The sequence below is a fragment of the Malaclemys terrapin genome, chromosome 6, assembly GCF_027887155.1.
Source record: "Malaclemys terrapin pileata isolate rMalTer1 chromosome 6, rMalTer1.hap1, whole genome shotgun sequence".
Taxonomy (NCBI): domain Eukaryota; kingdom Metazoa; phylum Chordata; order Testudines; family Emydidae; genus Malaclemys; species Malaclemys terrapin.
In genome coordinates this window covers 110,765,970-110,784,539 of record NC_071510.1, presented here as the reverse complement: position 1 = coordinate 110,784,539, position 18,570 = coordinate 110,765,970, and the positions used below count along the sequence as shown (strand labels likewise).

The 18,570-nt window shown below is 44.9% G+C and overlaps 1 protein-coding gene across 2 annotated transcripts in view; it reads right to left on the bottom strand.

The window, feature by feature from the left end:
- Positions 1-18,570, bottom strand: part of ADAMTS12 (ADAM metallopeptidase with thrombospondin type 1 motif 12) — a 284,930-nt gene that overhangs the window by 11,587 nt on the left and 254,773 nt on the right. For both annotated transcript variants that reach the window (XM_054033253.1, XM_054033254.1), the window contains 4 exons: positions 15,674-16,822; positions 9,157-9,309; positions 6,331-6,504; positions 1,602-1,748 (listed from right to left, as the gene is read on the bottom strand). In XM_054033253.1, the coding sequence (XP_053889228.1) occupies positions 1,602-1,748; positions 6,331-6,504; positions 9,157-9,309; positions 15,674-16,822 (1,623 nt within the window). The remainder of the gene's footprint in view (positions 1-1,601; positions 1,749-6,330; positions 6,505-9,156; positions 9,310-15,673; positions 16,823-18,570) is intronic.

The window sequence follows — 18,570 nt, the reverse complement described above, 5'->3', positions numbered from 1 at the left end:
TGCAACATACCTTCTACTATGAAAAATATGTGTAAAGTAGTATTAGGATATAAGAAAATAGGAGGTAAAGGGTTATTGTGTATATGCCCCTTCTCCAGGACTGCCTATAATTGCCATGATTGCCTCTGGAGCCTTTTAAAAAAATAACTGCTATATTAGCTACCCTCTAGTCATCTGGTAGAGAGGAGGATTTAAGAAATAGATTACATACCAGAGTTAGTAATTCTGCAATTTCATATTTGAGTTCCTTCAGAACTCTTGGGTGAATGTCATCTGGTCCTGGTGAAATTACTATTTAATTTATCAATTTGTTCCAAAACCTCCTCTAATGACACCTCAGTCTGGGTCTGCTCCTTAGATTTGTCACCTACAAAGAGTGGCTTTGTGAGGATCTCCCTCACATCCTCTGCAGTGAAGACTGAAGGACTGACATACTCACAAGAAGGGGTGAGCATAACCTTAGGGGAGAGAGTATATAAAGCTTTTAATTGTGTTTGCTAAAGATCTGTAAGTTGTGTATGCTTTGAGAGTAAAAGTTACAGTGGTATTAGAAACTCCTGGGCAAAGGCCTGTGCTCCTTATTTTATCTGCCATATGGTCCCCGAGGAGTTACATTATAAACCAGAGCATCCATGGATATGGTGCTCTGGGGGAGTATGCATATGCGACTGGGGAGACTTGGGAGGTCTGAGCCACTGACCCACATCCCAAGGAAAGGGGTTAGACATGTTATCTGCACCTATGAGTATACCAATGGGCCCAGAGCTAGAAAGAGTGACCAGAGGCTGCCTAGGCTCAGATGGCTTGGAAACACATGCGATCCGAAGCCTGGGTCCAATTACAACAGACTGGTGACTGGCCACCAAGGGGACTCAGCCAGGTCTGTAACAGAGAATGTGCTTTACACAAAGAAGCCGAGCTCTTTTTTCCCTTTACTGCTTTGCTCTTCTCTTGAGACGACCTGAATCTGTGTCTAGATTTGCTGCTTCTACCACCCATGGAGCTTCCCTATACAGTTAACCTGCCGTTTTTGCCTACAGAGCTTTTAAAGCAAATATCATGTGGATGAGAATAGGCAGAAAATGATAAATCTTCAAACAGAAACAATTACAGTATCACAACTGTGGAAAATTCGCTCCACAACATGGGAATTAAAAATATAAATGTATCTGCCTGGTGGACGCAGATGAGCTGGACTTTCAGGTGAGATACTGGGCAGTACCTTTTGAGAAGACCCTCGCTCTAGTCTTCTCACTAACTGTGCACTAAGAACTGGCTTGCCATGTATACTGTACCTCACAAACACTGTGCATAATTATTAAAGGGTCCGATTCTGCTATCCTTGTTCTCATAGACCAGTTCCTTACTCCTTGAGCAGTACCACTGATTTTAACGTGAACAAGGGTAGCAGATTTAGGTTTTAATTTATCAATAGATTCTGATTAATTCATTTTAACCAGATAACATTGGAAAATTGGAGTTAATTAGCCAGATCAGGTTCTGTATCTGAAGCGGATGATTTTTTTAGTTGTGGTGGATGCCACATAGTATATTTTACTATGTGTTTCTCAAAAGCCAAAAGAACAAGGATTGAATCCTACCGAACTCCACGTCCCATTTATCCACCGAGTACAAGGCTGCCCATTGCAGTGTGCCGTGGAGTTAGGCTTTTTCGTCCAGTCACAATAGTCCTCTTCTGGGCAGTAGACGTGTCTTTCTTGCAGGCCACCACCACATGTTTTCGAACACTAAAATAAAACAGCACACAAGAAAAGAGTAGAGAGAAAGCAATTTTGGGTGGTCAACAAAAAATATGAACAAGCTGCAAAGGAAGCAGAGAACACATTTATTTGAGAAATGCACGATCACTGAACAGGTAGCAAGAAACATTTATCTGAAATAATTTATGACATTATCAAGTATAGTTTAGCACATATATCAAGTCTGATGACCCAAAGATGAAGATAACTACTGCAGTAACATATTTATCTAATCTTTTATAATGACCCGGACAGGGAAGGGGCTGTTATTAATCTGGAGTATGAGGCAGAATTTTATTAATAAATCCACTCCTAACATTCATAATGAAAGCAACATAATATTACTCAGATTCAGAGTAGGGACAATGATTCATGTCATAATGTCAGAAAGCAAGTCATGTTTCTGCAGGCTTAATCTGAAATATTAATGTACAAGTTTTGCTCACTGGGACAAATTTATGAGATGCAACCTCTCACTTTCATGAGGCTGCTTGGGGATACTGAAAATCCATACAGCACATACTAAACATTTAGCTACAAAACTGGCAATAAACAAGCATCATACAGAAACATGGACTGAGGATATTTTTAAAACTTTCTTTCCAAACCTGTTTTTAAAAGTGATCATGGTTGTGGTTGGGGCATCTTGAAATGCACAAAAGGCTTGATACATGGCTGGGAATATATGGGGCCAAAAATACTTCGGATAAAATGTTGTTCTTGAGCTTTCATGAAACTTCCTCTATCTGATGGTCTGCTTTCTGTAAACGGAGCTGCTCTCTCCCTTTAGGATAAGCAGAATATCAGAGTTGAGGACCAACTTGCAGGTCTGATATCAGAATTTTATCCTTAAATGACAATTTGGAGTGGTGTGTCACAATATCTCCAGCGTGAAAAGAGCAGCCGTGGACAAACAAGAGGGTTTAGTAGATTTATTAGATAGGCTAATGTTGAAATTTTTTTGCCAACCCCTTCCTCCTCCAAAACAAAACAAAACACAACCAGGGCCGGCTCTGCCTTTTTTGCCGCCCCAGGCAAAAAAGCCTCCCGCTGCCCCCCCCACCTACCCCCAGCGGGGAGTGCGGCAGGGGAGGGCGCCGAGCCCAGCTGCGGCCCCGCTCTTCCCGGCTGGCCGGAGCGCCAGGAAGAGGCCGGAGAGCCCGGCCGCGGCTCCACTCTCCCTGGCCGGCCGGAGCGCCGGGGGAGGGCGGCGAGCCCGGCCGCGGCCCCGCTCTCTCTGGGTGAGCGTCGCCCCCCTCCAGGTGCCGCCCCAAGCACATGCTTGGAGGGCTGGTGCCTGGAGCCGGCCCTGAACACAACACACAACTTTGGTGGTATAAATAAAATATAACCTGTATTCAAACCACACATTGGATTTGGTTTTGCAAAACTAAATCCAGCAAATGAGATTTTTACAAAACTTAAACGAAACCTCTGCAGCCCCTCTCTTATTTTAGGCTTGGATTTTCAACAGATCCTATGGCAGTTAGATACTCAATTTCAATTCCACAATAACACATGCACAATTTCTTTATTAATACAAGGCACCCCAAAGGTGTTAACCCTAATTCAATCAGATCTAATTGAATTCAATAAAGTTTATCTTACTTCCATAAGGTTTGTTCAGGATATTGTCAATCATAGGCACCTCTCAGACTGGGGTAGAGACATGGCAGCTGCGACCCGGATGCTGCTGCTCATGCCTGTTGCCATAGCGGCAGATTCCCCATATGTAGACTGTTGCTTCTGGAGCAGGGCCACAAGCACAGACTGATGGGATCACATTGTCATGTGGGCCTAGGATGACCAGCAGTGGGTCCAGAACTTTTGCAGGAAGAAGCAGACATTCCTGGAGCTTTATGAGCCACTTGCCCCAGCCCTCCAGTATCAGGACCCACACATGAGGGAAGCTCAGGGCCGGCACAACCCATTAGGCGACCTAGGCGGTTGCCTAGGGCACTGTGATTTGGGGGTGGCGACCGCAGCGGTATTTCCGGGTGGGACCTTCTGCCGCCTCGGGGCAGGGGCGGCATTTCGGGGCAGCGGAAAAGCTGGAAGCGCTCCTGGGGAGGCTATGCCAGTCTGGAGGCAGGTTGCTATAGCCATCTGGAAACTGGCTATCCCATTATGCTACAAGTCCATGTATAACCAGTTTGGTGTTGGAAAGTCAACTCTGGGAGTTGTGGTGGTGGAGGTTTCTGAGGCAATCAGGACTATGGTTTACCCAAAGATGGTGTGTGTATAAATACAGTTCCTGAAATAACAACCAGATTTAAGAGAATGGGCTTCCCAAATTGTGCTGGGGCTTTTCATGGGACTCATATACCCATATTTTGTCTTCTGCCAGGAGCACATGAGTGCATAAACCGCAAAGGGTTCTACTCCATCATTATGAAGGCCCTGATTGACCACTGAGGTTGGCTCATGGGTATACACCAGCAGGGCCGGCTTTAGGCCAATTCCCCCGATTCCCCCGAATCGTGCCCCGTGCCCGTGCCCAAGAGGGCCCCGCGCCTTAGGCGCCTTTTTAATTTAAAATTTTTTTTTACTCACCCGGCAGCGGTCCGCTCTGGGTCTTCGGCAGCACTTCGGTGGCGGGGGGTTCGCTCCGGGTCTTCGGCGGCATTTCGGCGGCGGGGGGTCCTTCAGTGCCGCGGAAGACCCAGAGCTGAGTGAAGGACCCCCCGTCGCCGAAGTGCCACCGAAGACTCGGACCGCCGCCGGGTATTCGAATTGGGCCCTGCAGGTCCTAAAGCCGGCCCTGTACACCAGCAAACTGCATGATGCCAGGGTTTTCCAGAGATTTTACCTTCATGGACAAGCTGGGGCATTATTCTCTATAAATCACATTTTTATGCAGAAAGTCACTGCACCCACTGCTTCTGGGGTTATAAGCATGCCATTCCCACTCAAGAGATTGTCATGCACCACTGGGGACTGTGTGCTTGGCACAGTTCCCAGCACCTGATCAAATTCCTCACAAAGAGGCAAGTAGACAGGAAGTTCCCTAAGGTGTGGTTCTCATCCTTGGTTTGATAGGCAGTCTTGAGATGCTTGACCCACTCCTGGCATTGATTGGTGGCCTGGTGAATCCCCAATGCTACCAGCCTCTCAGGGTATGTCCATACTGCACACTAAACCTGGGCGCTGACTCAAGTTTGAGCCCAAGCCCCATTTCCAGCCACACAAAGATCAGTCTGATTCATGTGAGCAAGCACTCTGGAGCCAGGTCCTAGATCCCTGCTGGAGGGTGGGTCATAGCCAGAGTCCCATTATAACTTGGATCCAAACCCTGTCATTTTGCAGTGTGGATACAGCTCAAACCACAGACCCGAGTCAGACGGTCTGTGTAATGCAATATGGCTGTGAGACCCGAGTGCAGCAATGATGAACCCATGTTTACAATGCAGTGTGGACACTCAAGCACATGTTTGAAACTGAGTCCACAAGCCCAGGTCCACAGAGGCTAATTGTGCAATGTAGACATACCCTTGCAGATTCTTGCATAAATATGCTCATTTCTTGTGCACTTTCGCAAATCACAGGGCTTGCTCGCCTCACACCACAGATTTACCAGAATCCCGCTGTGTTCCTATGGCCAGCTAGCAGCATGCTGGATGTGGGGCTTCTTAGGGTACATCTACACTACAGGGGGGAGTCGATTTAAGATACGCAAATTCAGCTACGTGAATAGCATAGCTGAATTCGACGTATCGCAGCCGACTTACCCCGCTGTGAGGACGGCGGCAAAATCGACTTCTGCAGCTTTCTGTCGGCGACGCTTACTCCCACCTCCGCTGGTGGAGTAAGAGCACCGATTTGGGGATCGATTGTCGCGTCCCGACGGGACGCGATAAATCGATCCCCGAGAGGTCGATTTCTACCCGCCGATTCAGGCGGGTAGTGTAGACCTAGCCTTAGTGATGACCATCGCTAACACAAGATAGAGTTAACTGTGTTTCCAGTTGAGCAGTCCATGTGGAAAGGAAAGGTTAAATGCCAAATAGCTGTATTAGACCCAGGAGGTTGCTTCCTGTTCCTGGGAACAGAGTAGGAAGTTTGGGTATAGAAGTGCTAGGTCACAGAAGTCTAGGGAATTATGGGATAACATTGGCAGACTCTCCAAACATGAGCTTGGCAAACTGGACTTCCACTACATCCAGGCTGCAAAATGAATGGATTTGGACCAGCGCCAGAGCTGGACCTGGGCTCAGACCCATACTCCTGGATGTGTCTACAGGTCTGCATCCTGAGAGGTTTCTGATGTGCGTCAAAAGGCCTTGTATGTGGATGGTAGGGGGGCTTGTGCTTAAACCTGAATCTGAGCCAGGGTTTACTATTCAGTGAGACATACCCTTACAGGATCTGGTATATATTGTATGCCGATCTATGAGTATCTCAGATGTGGTTTACATTTATATTAAGTGATCTGAGATCATAAGCAGTGATTAGGTAATAGCTGCATCTCTTCCTTTGAGAGTAAATTGACATAATAGCATGAGCCATAATAGTCACTTTAGTAATTGACAGTTATTGCTTCACTCTAATTGCTTGTTTTATAGGCCAATACCTTATTCCAAGGCTCCACACGCCATTCCAAGCAGGGCTCTGTATTACAGCTAATGCTCAGTTGTGGTTTATGTTCTAATAATTGGCAGTGAAAAGGCCGTAGAACTCGCTTATTACGAACATCAGTACAGTGAACATCACGGGTCTTGAAACCACCACCACAGTTTGTAGAGCACTGTACACAGAACAGAAAGAAGCATATCTTTAAACCACAGACCTATGACAGGCTAAAATTTCCACATTTCAGGGGATCAATGCAAATGTTTGCCTTGTGAAACATGACTGGAATTTCCTGTTCTTCTTAGGAGCAATGTATTATTAGGATGAAAAACTGTTTCTCATCACAGCAGATCTGAATGTGCCAAAATTATTTACGTACCATCACTGGAATGTTTGAAACATCCACCAGTAATACAAATGCCTTGTTAATTAGGAAGCCCTGACAGTTGGTTCCAAAAAGTATCATAGTAAGAGAGTAATAATACATCATAAAAAAATCCCCCACAATTAAACATGCAATAGATTCTAAACTGCTTTGTTTGTCAAGTAAGAAATAAGCCAATCACCATTCAGGGTTTGGAGGAAATTCCCACCATCATGTAATGAAAAACAAGGGCATTGTGGGGATGTTACATGTTCCTCTGAAGTGTCTGGTAACATTGGTCAGTGCTGGAGGCAGGATGGACCACTGCTCTGGTACCTTATATTAAACTCCTAGCAACTTGTAGGATCAAGTCCCAAAACAACGAAGCATACGCCTTTAAAAAACAACTGATCTAATCCAGCCTTCTTTATACTGCCCTGCAGTGAAATGCAGCAATATTATTGTGATGGGTGCTTTATAAATGTTTCTAATAATAATAATGACAACAATGAGTAATGAGAATAATAACCACCACTCTTAAAAATCCACATAGCAAACAAATAGTACCCCCAAAAAACATATTTTTATATATGAGAGTGTAATTTGGTTTGTAGCAATAGATTCCAGGAAAATAACAGGGTGGCTAATATGGCAGGAATTTTTATTACAAAGATTTTTACCTCAATTTAGCCACATAACTAGACTCATAATCCCTAAAACGTCTCTTGCTTACAGTACTTAATCACTAGCCTTGATTTTTAGTTTCCTTCTGTGATATAAACATCATTCACTTGTCACAGAACCAGTGACATTTATGGAGGGGAAAAAAGGGTGAAATTCACCCCTGCACAGAGGGCTTGAAGGCTCTCATAAGACTGAGGGCATGTCTACACTACAGCCATAAGTTGACCTATGTTAGTTGACCTACCCTCCTTCTGTAGGTGGTGCGGGTCCTCACCAGGAGCACTTCCAAGGACTGAAGAGGGACAGCGTGGGAGGCTGAGAGCCCTCTGCACCGCTCCCTGTCTGGAGCCCAGCTGCCTCCCCCCTGGCTCTGGCCTCCTCGCTCCCAGTTGGGAGACTGAGGCAGCTGTGCTCTAGCTGCCCTGCTTTCTTGTCAATTTCACGGCTCCCATGGAGCCATGAAACTGACAAGACAGCTCACAGCCGATATAAGTAATGCAGTGTCTACACACGGACATAAGCCCTATGTCTCTCGTGGAGGTGGAGTTATTATGTCGCTATAGTAGGGCTCTTACATTGGCAGGACAAGGCAGTAGTGTGTACACTGACATAATTAGGTCAATGTAAGCTGCCTTATGTCAACCTACTGTGTAATGTAATGTCCTTATGTGGGCTTTCTGCACAGGGTGAATTTCACACACAAATCACTTATCAGTTGAGGTGCTCACTGATATGGTACAATTTTCATATTGCATTAACGATAGGGATTCAACCTTTCTGGAGAACTTCCTATCCATGGACCTAGTCCTGCTCCAATGGCAATGTCACTTCCTGCGAATGGAACCAAGGGAAAGAGTTTGGGATCTAGCTGATTTTTCTTTTGTTTAATTGGCATTATTGCATATTGTGATTCAACACATTGTTAGGGGTTTAGGGAATAGCATGGGAGTGACAGTGGCATTTTTAGATTGACTATAATGAACTTATATACCACCACCAAAACATTTCAGGCCTTCTTCAGATATCTTAAAGCAGCAAAAAGGGATAATCCCCAATCATTTTAATTTGCATATTACCTTTAAGAGTCAGATATAATCTGACAAGGGACAATGTGTGTAATGGGAACAGGCTATGACTCTACAGTCTATAAAATACAATGGATAACCATTCTCTCAGCTACATTTTCTTTCAGTGTTTGAAATAAGGCAATGATTTCTCTGAAGTTCAGGCAGCAAGGTTACAAGTATTTTAGGGCCTATTCCTATATCCACTTTAATCAATTCCATTGACTTTGACTGGCATTAGTTCAAGACAATAATAAAGTTTGTAGCAAAGGGACAGTGAGATTAAAATAGTCAGGAAATGCCACTGCAGACACAAGAAAAATGAGAGAAAGCATGAATACAGCAGGTGGAAGTTTTCCCTCATGAGATCTCTGTGAAATACTTTGTAAAATACAAGAAGTGATCATTGCTATATTTCTACCTGCAAGATGTAACAAACATGACCCCCAAGTTCTGCAATTAAGAGAGAACAGAATTTGTAATATATGTTTAGCAAAGATTACCCAGACCACAAACACAAAATGAAGTTAGCTGTAAATAAGCTAGCAAGGAAATTATCAAATGAATGCTGAAAGATCAACTGGGAATCATGTGTGCATTCACTCAGTAAATTATTATTTTAAATAGTGAGCCATTTTAAATCTAAGTATAAAACTGCATGGTTTCTGAAATTAGTGAATTTACTGCTAACATACATAGTGTTGAATGCTGTTACCTTGCTCCAGGATCCTGTTTTCCAGTTAGCACATGGACGGAGATGACATCTTCTTGCAGGGTCAGGTTTTTTAATGTGCTGACAGTCAGATTCATTCTTACTGCTACATTTCACATGTCTCCAAAAAGCCCCCACACCACAAGTGGTAGAACACTGCACAGTTGAGAGATGAAAGGTAGAAGTCAGTTGCAGATTAATAAATCATTTGATAACTATGGAAGCAGGAAATGAATGACACCAGAAGTTGCATGTGATTTGAAACGTCAGTCATAGTCACTGCAGAGACCAATTAACAAAAGGTAATGCTCAGAGTTGGGCATGGACTGAAGTACCTGCTGCCCACCCATAAGTAGCATTAACTTTTCGGGCATAGTGAACAGTGCAGTGGTTTTCCAACTTTTTCATATTGCTTAACACAAAGATCCTCTTGTGGATGACTTTTTCATAGTCCTGATTCCATAACAATTGGCCCGACTGGCAAAAGGTCAGGATATTCAGGAGGCAGATTTCAAGTTACAGAAGCTGCCTCAGTTAACATTAGGGGCAGTTCTTCTGCTTGGCTATGAAAATGAAAAGGAACAATCTTCTGATTTATAGCATGCACTATTCTTCTCTGGGAAACTTCTTCCACTTAATGAGCCATTCCAAATCTGTAAGGGCAGCCCGGCATTTCTTTTGTAATTATTCAGCCCTTCATTGGCCCTCCAACTTCTGTTTTTCTAGGGTCAGATGTCAACATGCCTACACTCCACTCTGTCTATTTCCCCTCTCTATTGCCAATGCTGCTGGTGACTGAAGGAGATAATTAAGAATTAGAATTGATTGTCTGATGTTGAAAAATTTGTAACTACCGAATAACCAAACAGGAAGAGGAGGCTGATTATAAAGAAGGCAAATTGCAATAGTGGCCAAAAATCTACATCATTTTGGATCTTTGGTGTCGTACATGGAATGAATTTGATCATCCCAGTCCAGTTTCCAGGGGGCATGAGTCCACATCCTCCACCAAAAAGCCAAATTTTGCACCTTGCAGAGAGTTCCAAGGCTGAGTTGACAGGAAGACAGAATTACTTGCTCACTGCTAAAAGTGCTCCCTCTACATCAAGGCTGAAGCACAATGGCAGGCCAACATGAGAAAGTTTCCATTGTCTCTGTCTGAACTGTACCTGATCCGTGCTAAAAACAGTCAGTGAGAGATTTGGGTTCAGCAATTTTTGTTCAGGCGCCTAAATCTTAATGTAGGTGACATACTTCAGGCACCATAGTTTGAAAATGTTGATATCAATTGATGCAAAAAAAAAAAAAAATCCCCCGCTGAGGTCTGTTTCTGTTTACAAACAAGCCAAATAGTATGGCAAAATGATGAAAAGGGACTAAATAAAAGCACATAGCATTTATGTGGGATCTGGTTGCTTATATTCTCTTATAACATTTGCTTGAACATGGTGATTGTTCCTCAGCCTGGACTTCTTGGATAATTACTATCTTAGAAACCAGCATGATGACCATGTTGAGACGTATCTGTTGAATAGAACAACTGACCTTAGGAACGGGGAAAGAAATCAACAGCAACATCAAAATAACATTGAAACATTTCCGAGGCCATAGAAAATTGTGACTGACACTAGCTTTCTGCATTGCTGCTGTATTTTGTTTACATTTAAGTAGAATATTCAAACATGTTGGTTTGGTAGTACAATAAGCAGAAATTATCCATTAGTACTAAGCAGGCAGTAATGACCAGGAAACTCAAAAACCTGAATGTCCATTCACAGAGGTGTGGCTCCTTATCTATTCTATTCAGCATGTGCAATCCTTGTGAAATGAGCAGTGGCTGTATAGAGTTATTCTATTACTTTACAAGTCTCCGTGGTACAACATTTGGTCTCTGTACATTTTTTCTGACAAAGTGTGAAATATGGGCCAAGCATCTTCTAGCCTGAATGCCTTCAATTTGATGTTATTACTTTCTCAAAAGAGTTTTCAAACTCACTGTGAATCGTGATTGGTTTCATACAGACATTCTAGACAATTTCACTTAAACCACAAAAGGACTGTTGGTAGACTCCAAAAGTGAGCCATCACTTTTTGTAACACTCAGACGACTATTACAGGATATTACACCCCCCTCCCTTTTAAAACTATTTAGAGATGAAATTCTTAGTTTTGGTGGAAGTCCTAATGCAGGTAAAAGACAACACTGACTCCTTTTTTCAGAGTGGTAGCTGTGTTAGTCGGTATCAGCAAAAACAACGAGGAGTCCTTGTGTCACTTTAGAGACTAACAAAGCTTTCATGGGCTAAAACCCACTTCATCAGATGCATGGAGTGAAAAATGCAGTAAGCAGTATAAATATTACAGCATATGAAAAGATGGGAGTACCCCATTGCCAACTCTGTCCGCATAGCTATTCCAGGGATACCATCATAGGACCTAAACACATCAGCCACACCATCAGGAGCTCGTTCACCTGCACATCTACCAATGTGATATATGCCATCATGTGCCAGCAATGCCCCTCTGCCATGTACATTGGCCAAACCGGACAGTCTCTATGCAAAAGAATAAATGGACACAAATCAGACATCAAGAACTGTAACATTCAAAAACCAGTAGGAGAACACTTCAATCTCCCTGGACACTCAATAACAGACTTAAAAGTGGCAATTCTTCAACAAAAAAAGTCAAAAACAGACTTCAATGAGAAACTGCAGAACTGGAATTAATTTGCAAACTGGACACTATCAAATTAGGCCTGAATAAAGATTGGGAGTGGATGGGTCACTACAAAAAGTAATTTTCCCTCTGCTGATACTCACACCTTCTTGTCAACTGTTGGAAATGGGCGATGTCCACCTTGATTGCATTGGTCTCGTTAGCACTACAAAAGTACTTTTCCCTCTCTTGATATTCACCCCTTCTTGTCAACTGTTGAGAATAGGCCACTTCCACCTTAATTGAATTGGCCTCGTTAGCACTGACCCCCCCGCTTTTCATGTGTTGTAATACTTATACTGCTTACTGTATCTTTCACTCCATGCATCTGATGAAGTGGATTCTAGCCCACAAAAGCTTATGCCCAAATAAATTTGTTAGTCTGTAGGGTGTTAGGACTCCTTGTTGTTTTTACTGGCTCCTTTCTATCTGTGAAGATGAGGGTTAATAACAGGACAAATGGGTTAATGCCATAATTATGGCTGCCCTGTCACTCTCCCATGTCCAGAGGCAGGGTAATTGAATTTCTTACTCAGGTAGCTGGTCCGACACAACTATCTTCTATGATAAGCTGGCAAAATACAACTTCCCCCCTCAAAAAAATCCTTTTCTATTTCTATCCGGTTCCAAAATATGGTCAACTAAAAATACTTCAACAGACAACAAAGAACTCCACACTGTTGTTCCCTGTATAGAAACTGTGGGCCAAGTTCTGTTCCCAGTTAAACCAGTGTAAATATGGACCAGCTCACTGATGTTCTGAATTTACAATCAGCATAACAAAGCAGGATGTGGCTCAGAATCTGGATGCATCCTCAGTGGTGGATATGATTTCGGATGGTGAAATGCAATAACAACAATATCACAATAATCTACTGTGTCAACAGTTGACTGGAAAATGTGTTTGGGCAATCAGTGAATAAACTGTGCTTCAGCCAATAATAGTTAAAATAGCTCTGTGAACCTGGTCAGACAACGGGTTGGAAAACATAGAAATATTCAGGAAGAATACCTTTAATTTAATAGCATGGACTAAAATATTATGGCAAATCTACAGCTAGATCACTATAAGTGTAAGAGACAGAAATACAAACAAGTCCCTTCAGTGGGGTGGCACTGGTTCATCAGACATTGAAATCTGATCATGTTTCTTCAACATTTCTTGGAAAACACTAATTTACTCACGATCCATCTAAAAGCGTATTTCCCTCCTCTCCCCCCGTGCTGAAAAAACAAAACTGTTCTGATATTTCTGGTTCTAATCAAACCAAAATCATACTCATGGGCGGCGTGTGAACCACCCATTGAGGGAGGCTAGCCCCCACCCCGCCTTCTGCCGGAGTCCTGAGCCCCCCACCTTGGCCAGAGGAGCCCTGCCTCAGTTACCCTGAGTCCTGGCCTGTCCAGGGCGCCGGGCTGCCTGCCCTAGCCCCAGCATTCCTAAGCCCCAGCCCTGGGGTGCTGCCCGCTTCGGGAAAGAGGATCAGCCTGAGCTGGGGCCACTGGGGAAGAGCGGGAGGCAAGAGGGGGCCCCGGGGAATAGTGTGGGCAGAGCCATGCCTGGCAGTTTGGGGAGGCTTAGCCTCCCCTGGCCTGCAGTACCCGCCGCCCATGGTCATACTAGAAATTTTATATTTTGGTTTGATTTACATCACAATTTTGTAGACCCAAGAGATGTGGATAAATTTCACACAAGCATCCCATTATTAGACATGTATCCAACTGTCTAACCCAGTGGTGGGCAACCTGCGGCCCATGAGTCGCACATGGCCCGTCAGGGTAATCCGCCGGTGGGATGCAGGTTGCTCACCACTGGTCTAACCTAATTGCCAGAGGAATTCTATCTTATTTCAAAAGCAACAGAGGGTCCTGTGGCACCTTTGAGACTAACAGAAGTACTGGGAGCATAAGCTTTCGTGGGTAAGAACCTCACTTCTTCAGATGCATCTGAAGAAGTGAGGTTCTTACCCACGAAAGCTTATGCTCCCAGTACTTCTGTTAGTCTCAAAGGTGCCACAGGACCCTCTGTTGCTTTTTACAGATTCAGACTAACACGGCTACCCCTCTGATACTATCTTATTTCAGCCACTCTTGTTTGGTTTTCCATCTTTTCTCATGGCCTGGCTTATATTTTATTCAGATTTATGATGCATATTTCAGATAATTCTGAATTAAACCAAGAATCCATATATACATGACCATTGTTCAGACTCATATACTTTAAGGCCAGAAGAGACCACCATCATGATCATCTAGTTCAGGGGCGGGCAAACTTTTTGGCCTGAGGGCTGCATCGGGTTTCGGAAATTGTATGAAGGGCTGGTTAGGGGAGGCTGTGCTCCCCCAAACAACCAGGTGTGGCCTGGCCCCTGCCCCCTATCCCCCCCCGCTTCTTGTCCCCTGAAGCCCCCCCCCGGACCCTTGCACCATCCAACCCCCCCTTCTCCCTGACTGCCCCCGGAACCCCTGCCCCTGACTGCCCCCCGCATGCCCATCCAACCCCGCCTCTCCTTCCTGACTGCCCCCCCCAGGACCCCTGCACCCATTCAACCCCCATGTTCCCCACCCTCTGACACCCTATCCACACCCTGACCACCACCCCAAACTCCCCTGCCCTCTATCCAACCCCACCTGCTCCCTGCCCCCTTACCACACTGCTTGGAGCACCGGTGGCTGGCGGTGCTATAGCCGCACCGCCAGGCTGGAGTCAGCCATGCCACCACGCAGCACAGAGCACCAGGTCAGGCCAGGCTCTGCAGCTGTGCTGCCCGGCCACCCAGAGCATTGTGCTGGTGGCGCGGCGCGCTGAGGCTGCGGGGAAGGGGGAACAGCGGGGGAGGGGCCGTGGGTTAGCCTCCCAGGGCAGGAGCTCAGGGGCCGGGCAGGAGGGTCCCGCGGGCCAGATGTGGCCCGCGTGCCATAGTTTGCCCACGTCTAATCGAGTCTGACCTCCTGCACATCGCAGGCCACAGAGCCTCACCCATGCATCCTATAATAGACCCCAACCTCTGGGTGGGTTACTGAAGACCTCAAATCTTAATTTAAAGACTTCAAGTTACAGAGAATCTGCCATGTACTCTAGTTCAAACCAGCAAGTGAACCATGCCCCAGGCTGCAAGGGAAGGTAAAAAACCCCCAGGGTCTCTGCCAATCTGATCTGGGGGGAAATTCCTTTCTGACCCCAAATATGGTGATTAGTTAGAGCCTGAGCATGTGGGTAGACCTACTAGCCAGACAGCAGGGAAAGAGCCCTCCCCATCTAGTGTCCCTTCTCTAGTTATTGGAGATATTTGCTAATAGCAGTCACCTATGGGCCATATGCCATTGTAGATAACCTCATCATACCATCCTCTCAATAAACTTATCAAGTCCTCAACAAGTTAGTTTTTTTGCCCCCACTACTCCCCTTGGGAGGCTGTTCCAGACCTTTATTCATCTGATGGTTCAAAACCATCAACTAATTTCAAGCCTAAAGGTACTAATGGCCATTTTGTATCCATTTGTTCTTATGCCAGCACTAGGCCTTAACTTATATAACTACGCTCCCTCCTTAGTGTTTATCCTTCTGATGTATTTATAGAGACCAACCATATCTCCCCTCAGCCTTCATTTGGTTAGGCTAAACAAGCCAAGCTCCTTAAGTCTCCTCTCATAAGGTAGGTTGTCCAGTCATCTGATCATCCTAGTAGCCCTTCTCTGCATCTGTTCCAGTTTGAATTCTTAAACATGGGAGATCAGAATTGCACACAGCATCAGACCAATGAGTTAAGTCTCCACATCTTACAAGTTACAAATCACTTACCTCACTCCAGTTCCCCACTATCCAGTACACATCACCATGCAAAATATTGGAGATTCTTGCATAGTCCCATTCTGTGGCATTGGGTAATTTTCCCTCAGAAACTGTACTGTGGTTCTTTGGAGAATCTTCAAGACTTGGAGATTTTGTGCTTTGGGTATAATCTATCTTGTCAGAGGGTTCCATTTCTGTTCCATTTTCAAACTGGGCTCTTGATACGTTATCTAACATTGCTGGTTTTATTGTAACCGGTCCTTTTGTGGTGGCTTTTTCTATGACAGGTGTATCTATTTGCACACTGATACGTTTTAGGTTCACTGTTGTTGAAGGTGACAGTCTTTCTGCTGCTGTGCTACTAGTAGACTGTGTAGAAGATTCATGTTGATAAAATGTTGGTGAGATTTTGGGAGTAGTAATGACATGAGACCTGATGTTTGGAGTTTTGCTCCTGGTTTTGATTGCAGGGCTGCTTTTGGCATTGTAAGAGATGTCAATAGGTTTTTCATTGCCTTCTATGGACCAATCAGTATTGTCAGACTCTTCAGTTAAATAATCATAGCCTGGAGTTACTTCTGGATTTCTGGTTAATGAGGTGGTGCGACTAGCCCCTCCTATCTGAACAAGGCCCCCTTCTGAAGCAGAGTCCGGATCTATGTTAGAGACATTTTGGACATTTCCTATATTTTCAATACTTGAACTATTACTTACAGTATTATCTTGGTGTGACCTGTTTCCATTAAACACAAAGGGATAATTATAATCATTATTTGATCTGGTAGAATTATTTTGTAATGTTCTTTTTTCCATGTTGTCCTTTTTGGAAGAGTGGACAGGACTGGAGGAAGTAGAGCCCAAAGCAGTTGTGCTTTGGGACTCGGGTATTTTTGTCGTTGTCTGGTATCTTTGGCCTAGTTTCGGGATGGGTATTCTGCCTGATGGGCCTCTTTTGGGATTAATTGCTGTCTTCCTGATTATGATCTTTCCTCTGTTTGGTTTCAGTGGGAGTATCAATAGTCGTCTGGTGGAAGGACACTGCTGGAGGCCACATAGAGCCTTAGAATTTGGTCTCTTGAACATATCACACGGTTCATCATTGTTTTTAGCACAATTGATTTTACGAGTCCGTATCCCACCGCCACACGTAACTGTGCACTGCAAAATAAATAGTCAATTTTCAGTCCCTAGCTCTTGATTCTCCTCCACATATTCATACACATCATTACGAAATGTGCATCTATCTATAAAAATCAATGTTCTTATCAAAATCAACAACAAAGTTTTCCCCTAGAAACAAGCATTTTGGTTTTTCCTAGGGGGGAGTTCTTCACAGAAGGGAGATTTGTAATACTTTCCCACATACTGTACATAGTGAATGTCACCCAAGGTGGACATAAATGATACAGATTAAATGATAAAGTTAGCATCTCAAAGTGGGATCATTCCATTGAACAGAGCGTCTTAGAGCACATTATTTTCAAGTCCTGTTTGCACAATCCCCACATGAAGTTTAAGAAATGTCAAAGACTTAAAAGGCCACCACCCAAAACATCCCTGGCCTGCTCAATTTTGGTTGCTCTGAGTCTCCCAGAGCTGCATTTTTATGTAATGCCCTTCAGCCTCCTCCAACTCCAGAAGCTAACCTGTGTTTCAAACTCCCCTACATACTCTTTGCTTCAGTTGCTGTCAGTCAGCATATTTTGTAAAGGTTCTGCCCAGGGGTGAAAGTAACTTATAGACTCATAGACTTTAAGGTCAGAAGGGACCATTATGATCATCTAGTCTGACCCCCCACATGATGCAGGCCACAAAAGCTGACCCAACCCCTTTCCCTTGACTCTGCTGTTGAAGTCCCCAAATTCTGTGATTTAAAGACTTCACGTTGCAGAGAATCCTCCAGCTAGCGATCCCTGCCTCATGCTGCGGAGGAAGGCGAAAAACCTCCAGGGCCTCAGCCAATCTACCCCAGAGGAAAATTCCTTCCCGACCCCAAATATGGCGATCAGTAGAACCCCGAGCATGTAGTCAAGATTCTCCAGCCAGACCCTCATTGGCCATTGATACTATTTATCAGCGATGGCACGCTGTTGATTTGACTAAAATCACATTATCCCATTAAACCATTCCCTCCATAAACTTATCTAGCTTAATCTTAAAGCCAGACAGGTCCTTCACCCCCACTGTTTCCCTTGGAAGGCTGTTCCAATATTTCACCCCTCTGATGGTTAGAAACCTTTGTCTAATTTCAAGCCTAAACTTCCCCACGGCCAGTTTATATCCATTCGTTCTTGTGTCCACATTAGTACTGAGCTGAAATAATTCCTCTCCCTCCCTGGTATTTATCCCTCTGATATATTTAAAGAGAGCAATCATACTTAAAGGATTTACCAGTATGCCGGAGTCCTGAGCAGGGCGTCGCCTCAACTGAAAGAGGCGGGGTCTCAACCGGATGAGGCAGGACCTTTCAAGATTTAAAGGCCCTGCGGCTCCGGCTGTGACTGGAAGCTCCAGGGTCTTTAAATCACCCCAGAGCTACCAGCTGCAGAGGTGGCTGGGAGCCCTGGGGCTCAGGGGCAAATTAAAGGGCCCTGGGCTCTGGCCGCCGCGGAACTCCGGGCCTTTTAAATTACCATGGTAGCCCTACTGCTGCTACCCCGGGGCAGCAGGGCTTGGGGTAGGGCTGGGGTAGAAGCAGCAGGGCTCCAGCGGTGATTTAAAGGGCCTGGGGCTCCGGCCGCTGCGGGGAGCCCCAAGCCCTTTAAAGCGCCACCGGACTCTGGCAGCGGGGCTCGGGCGGCGCTTTAAAGGGCCCAGGGCTCCCCGCAGTGGCTGGAGCCCTGGGCCCTTTAAATCACCACTGGAGAAGCCGGTCCAGTCCGGCATGGCGTACCGGACCGGACCAG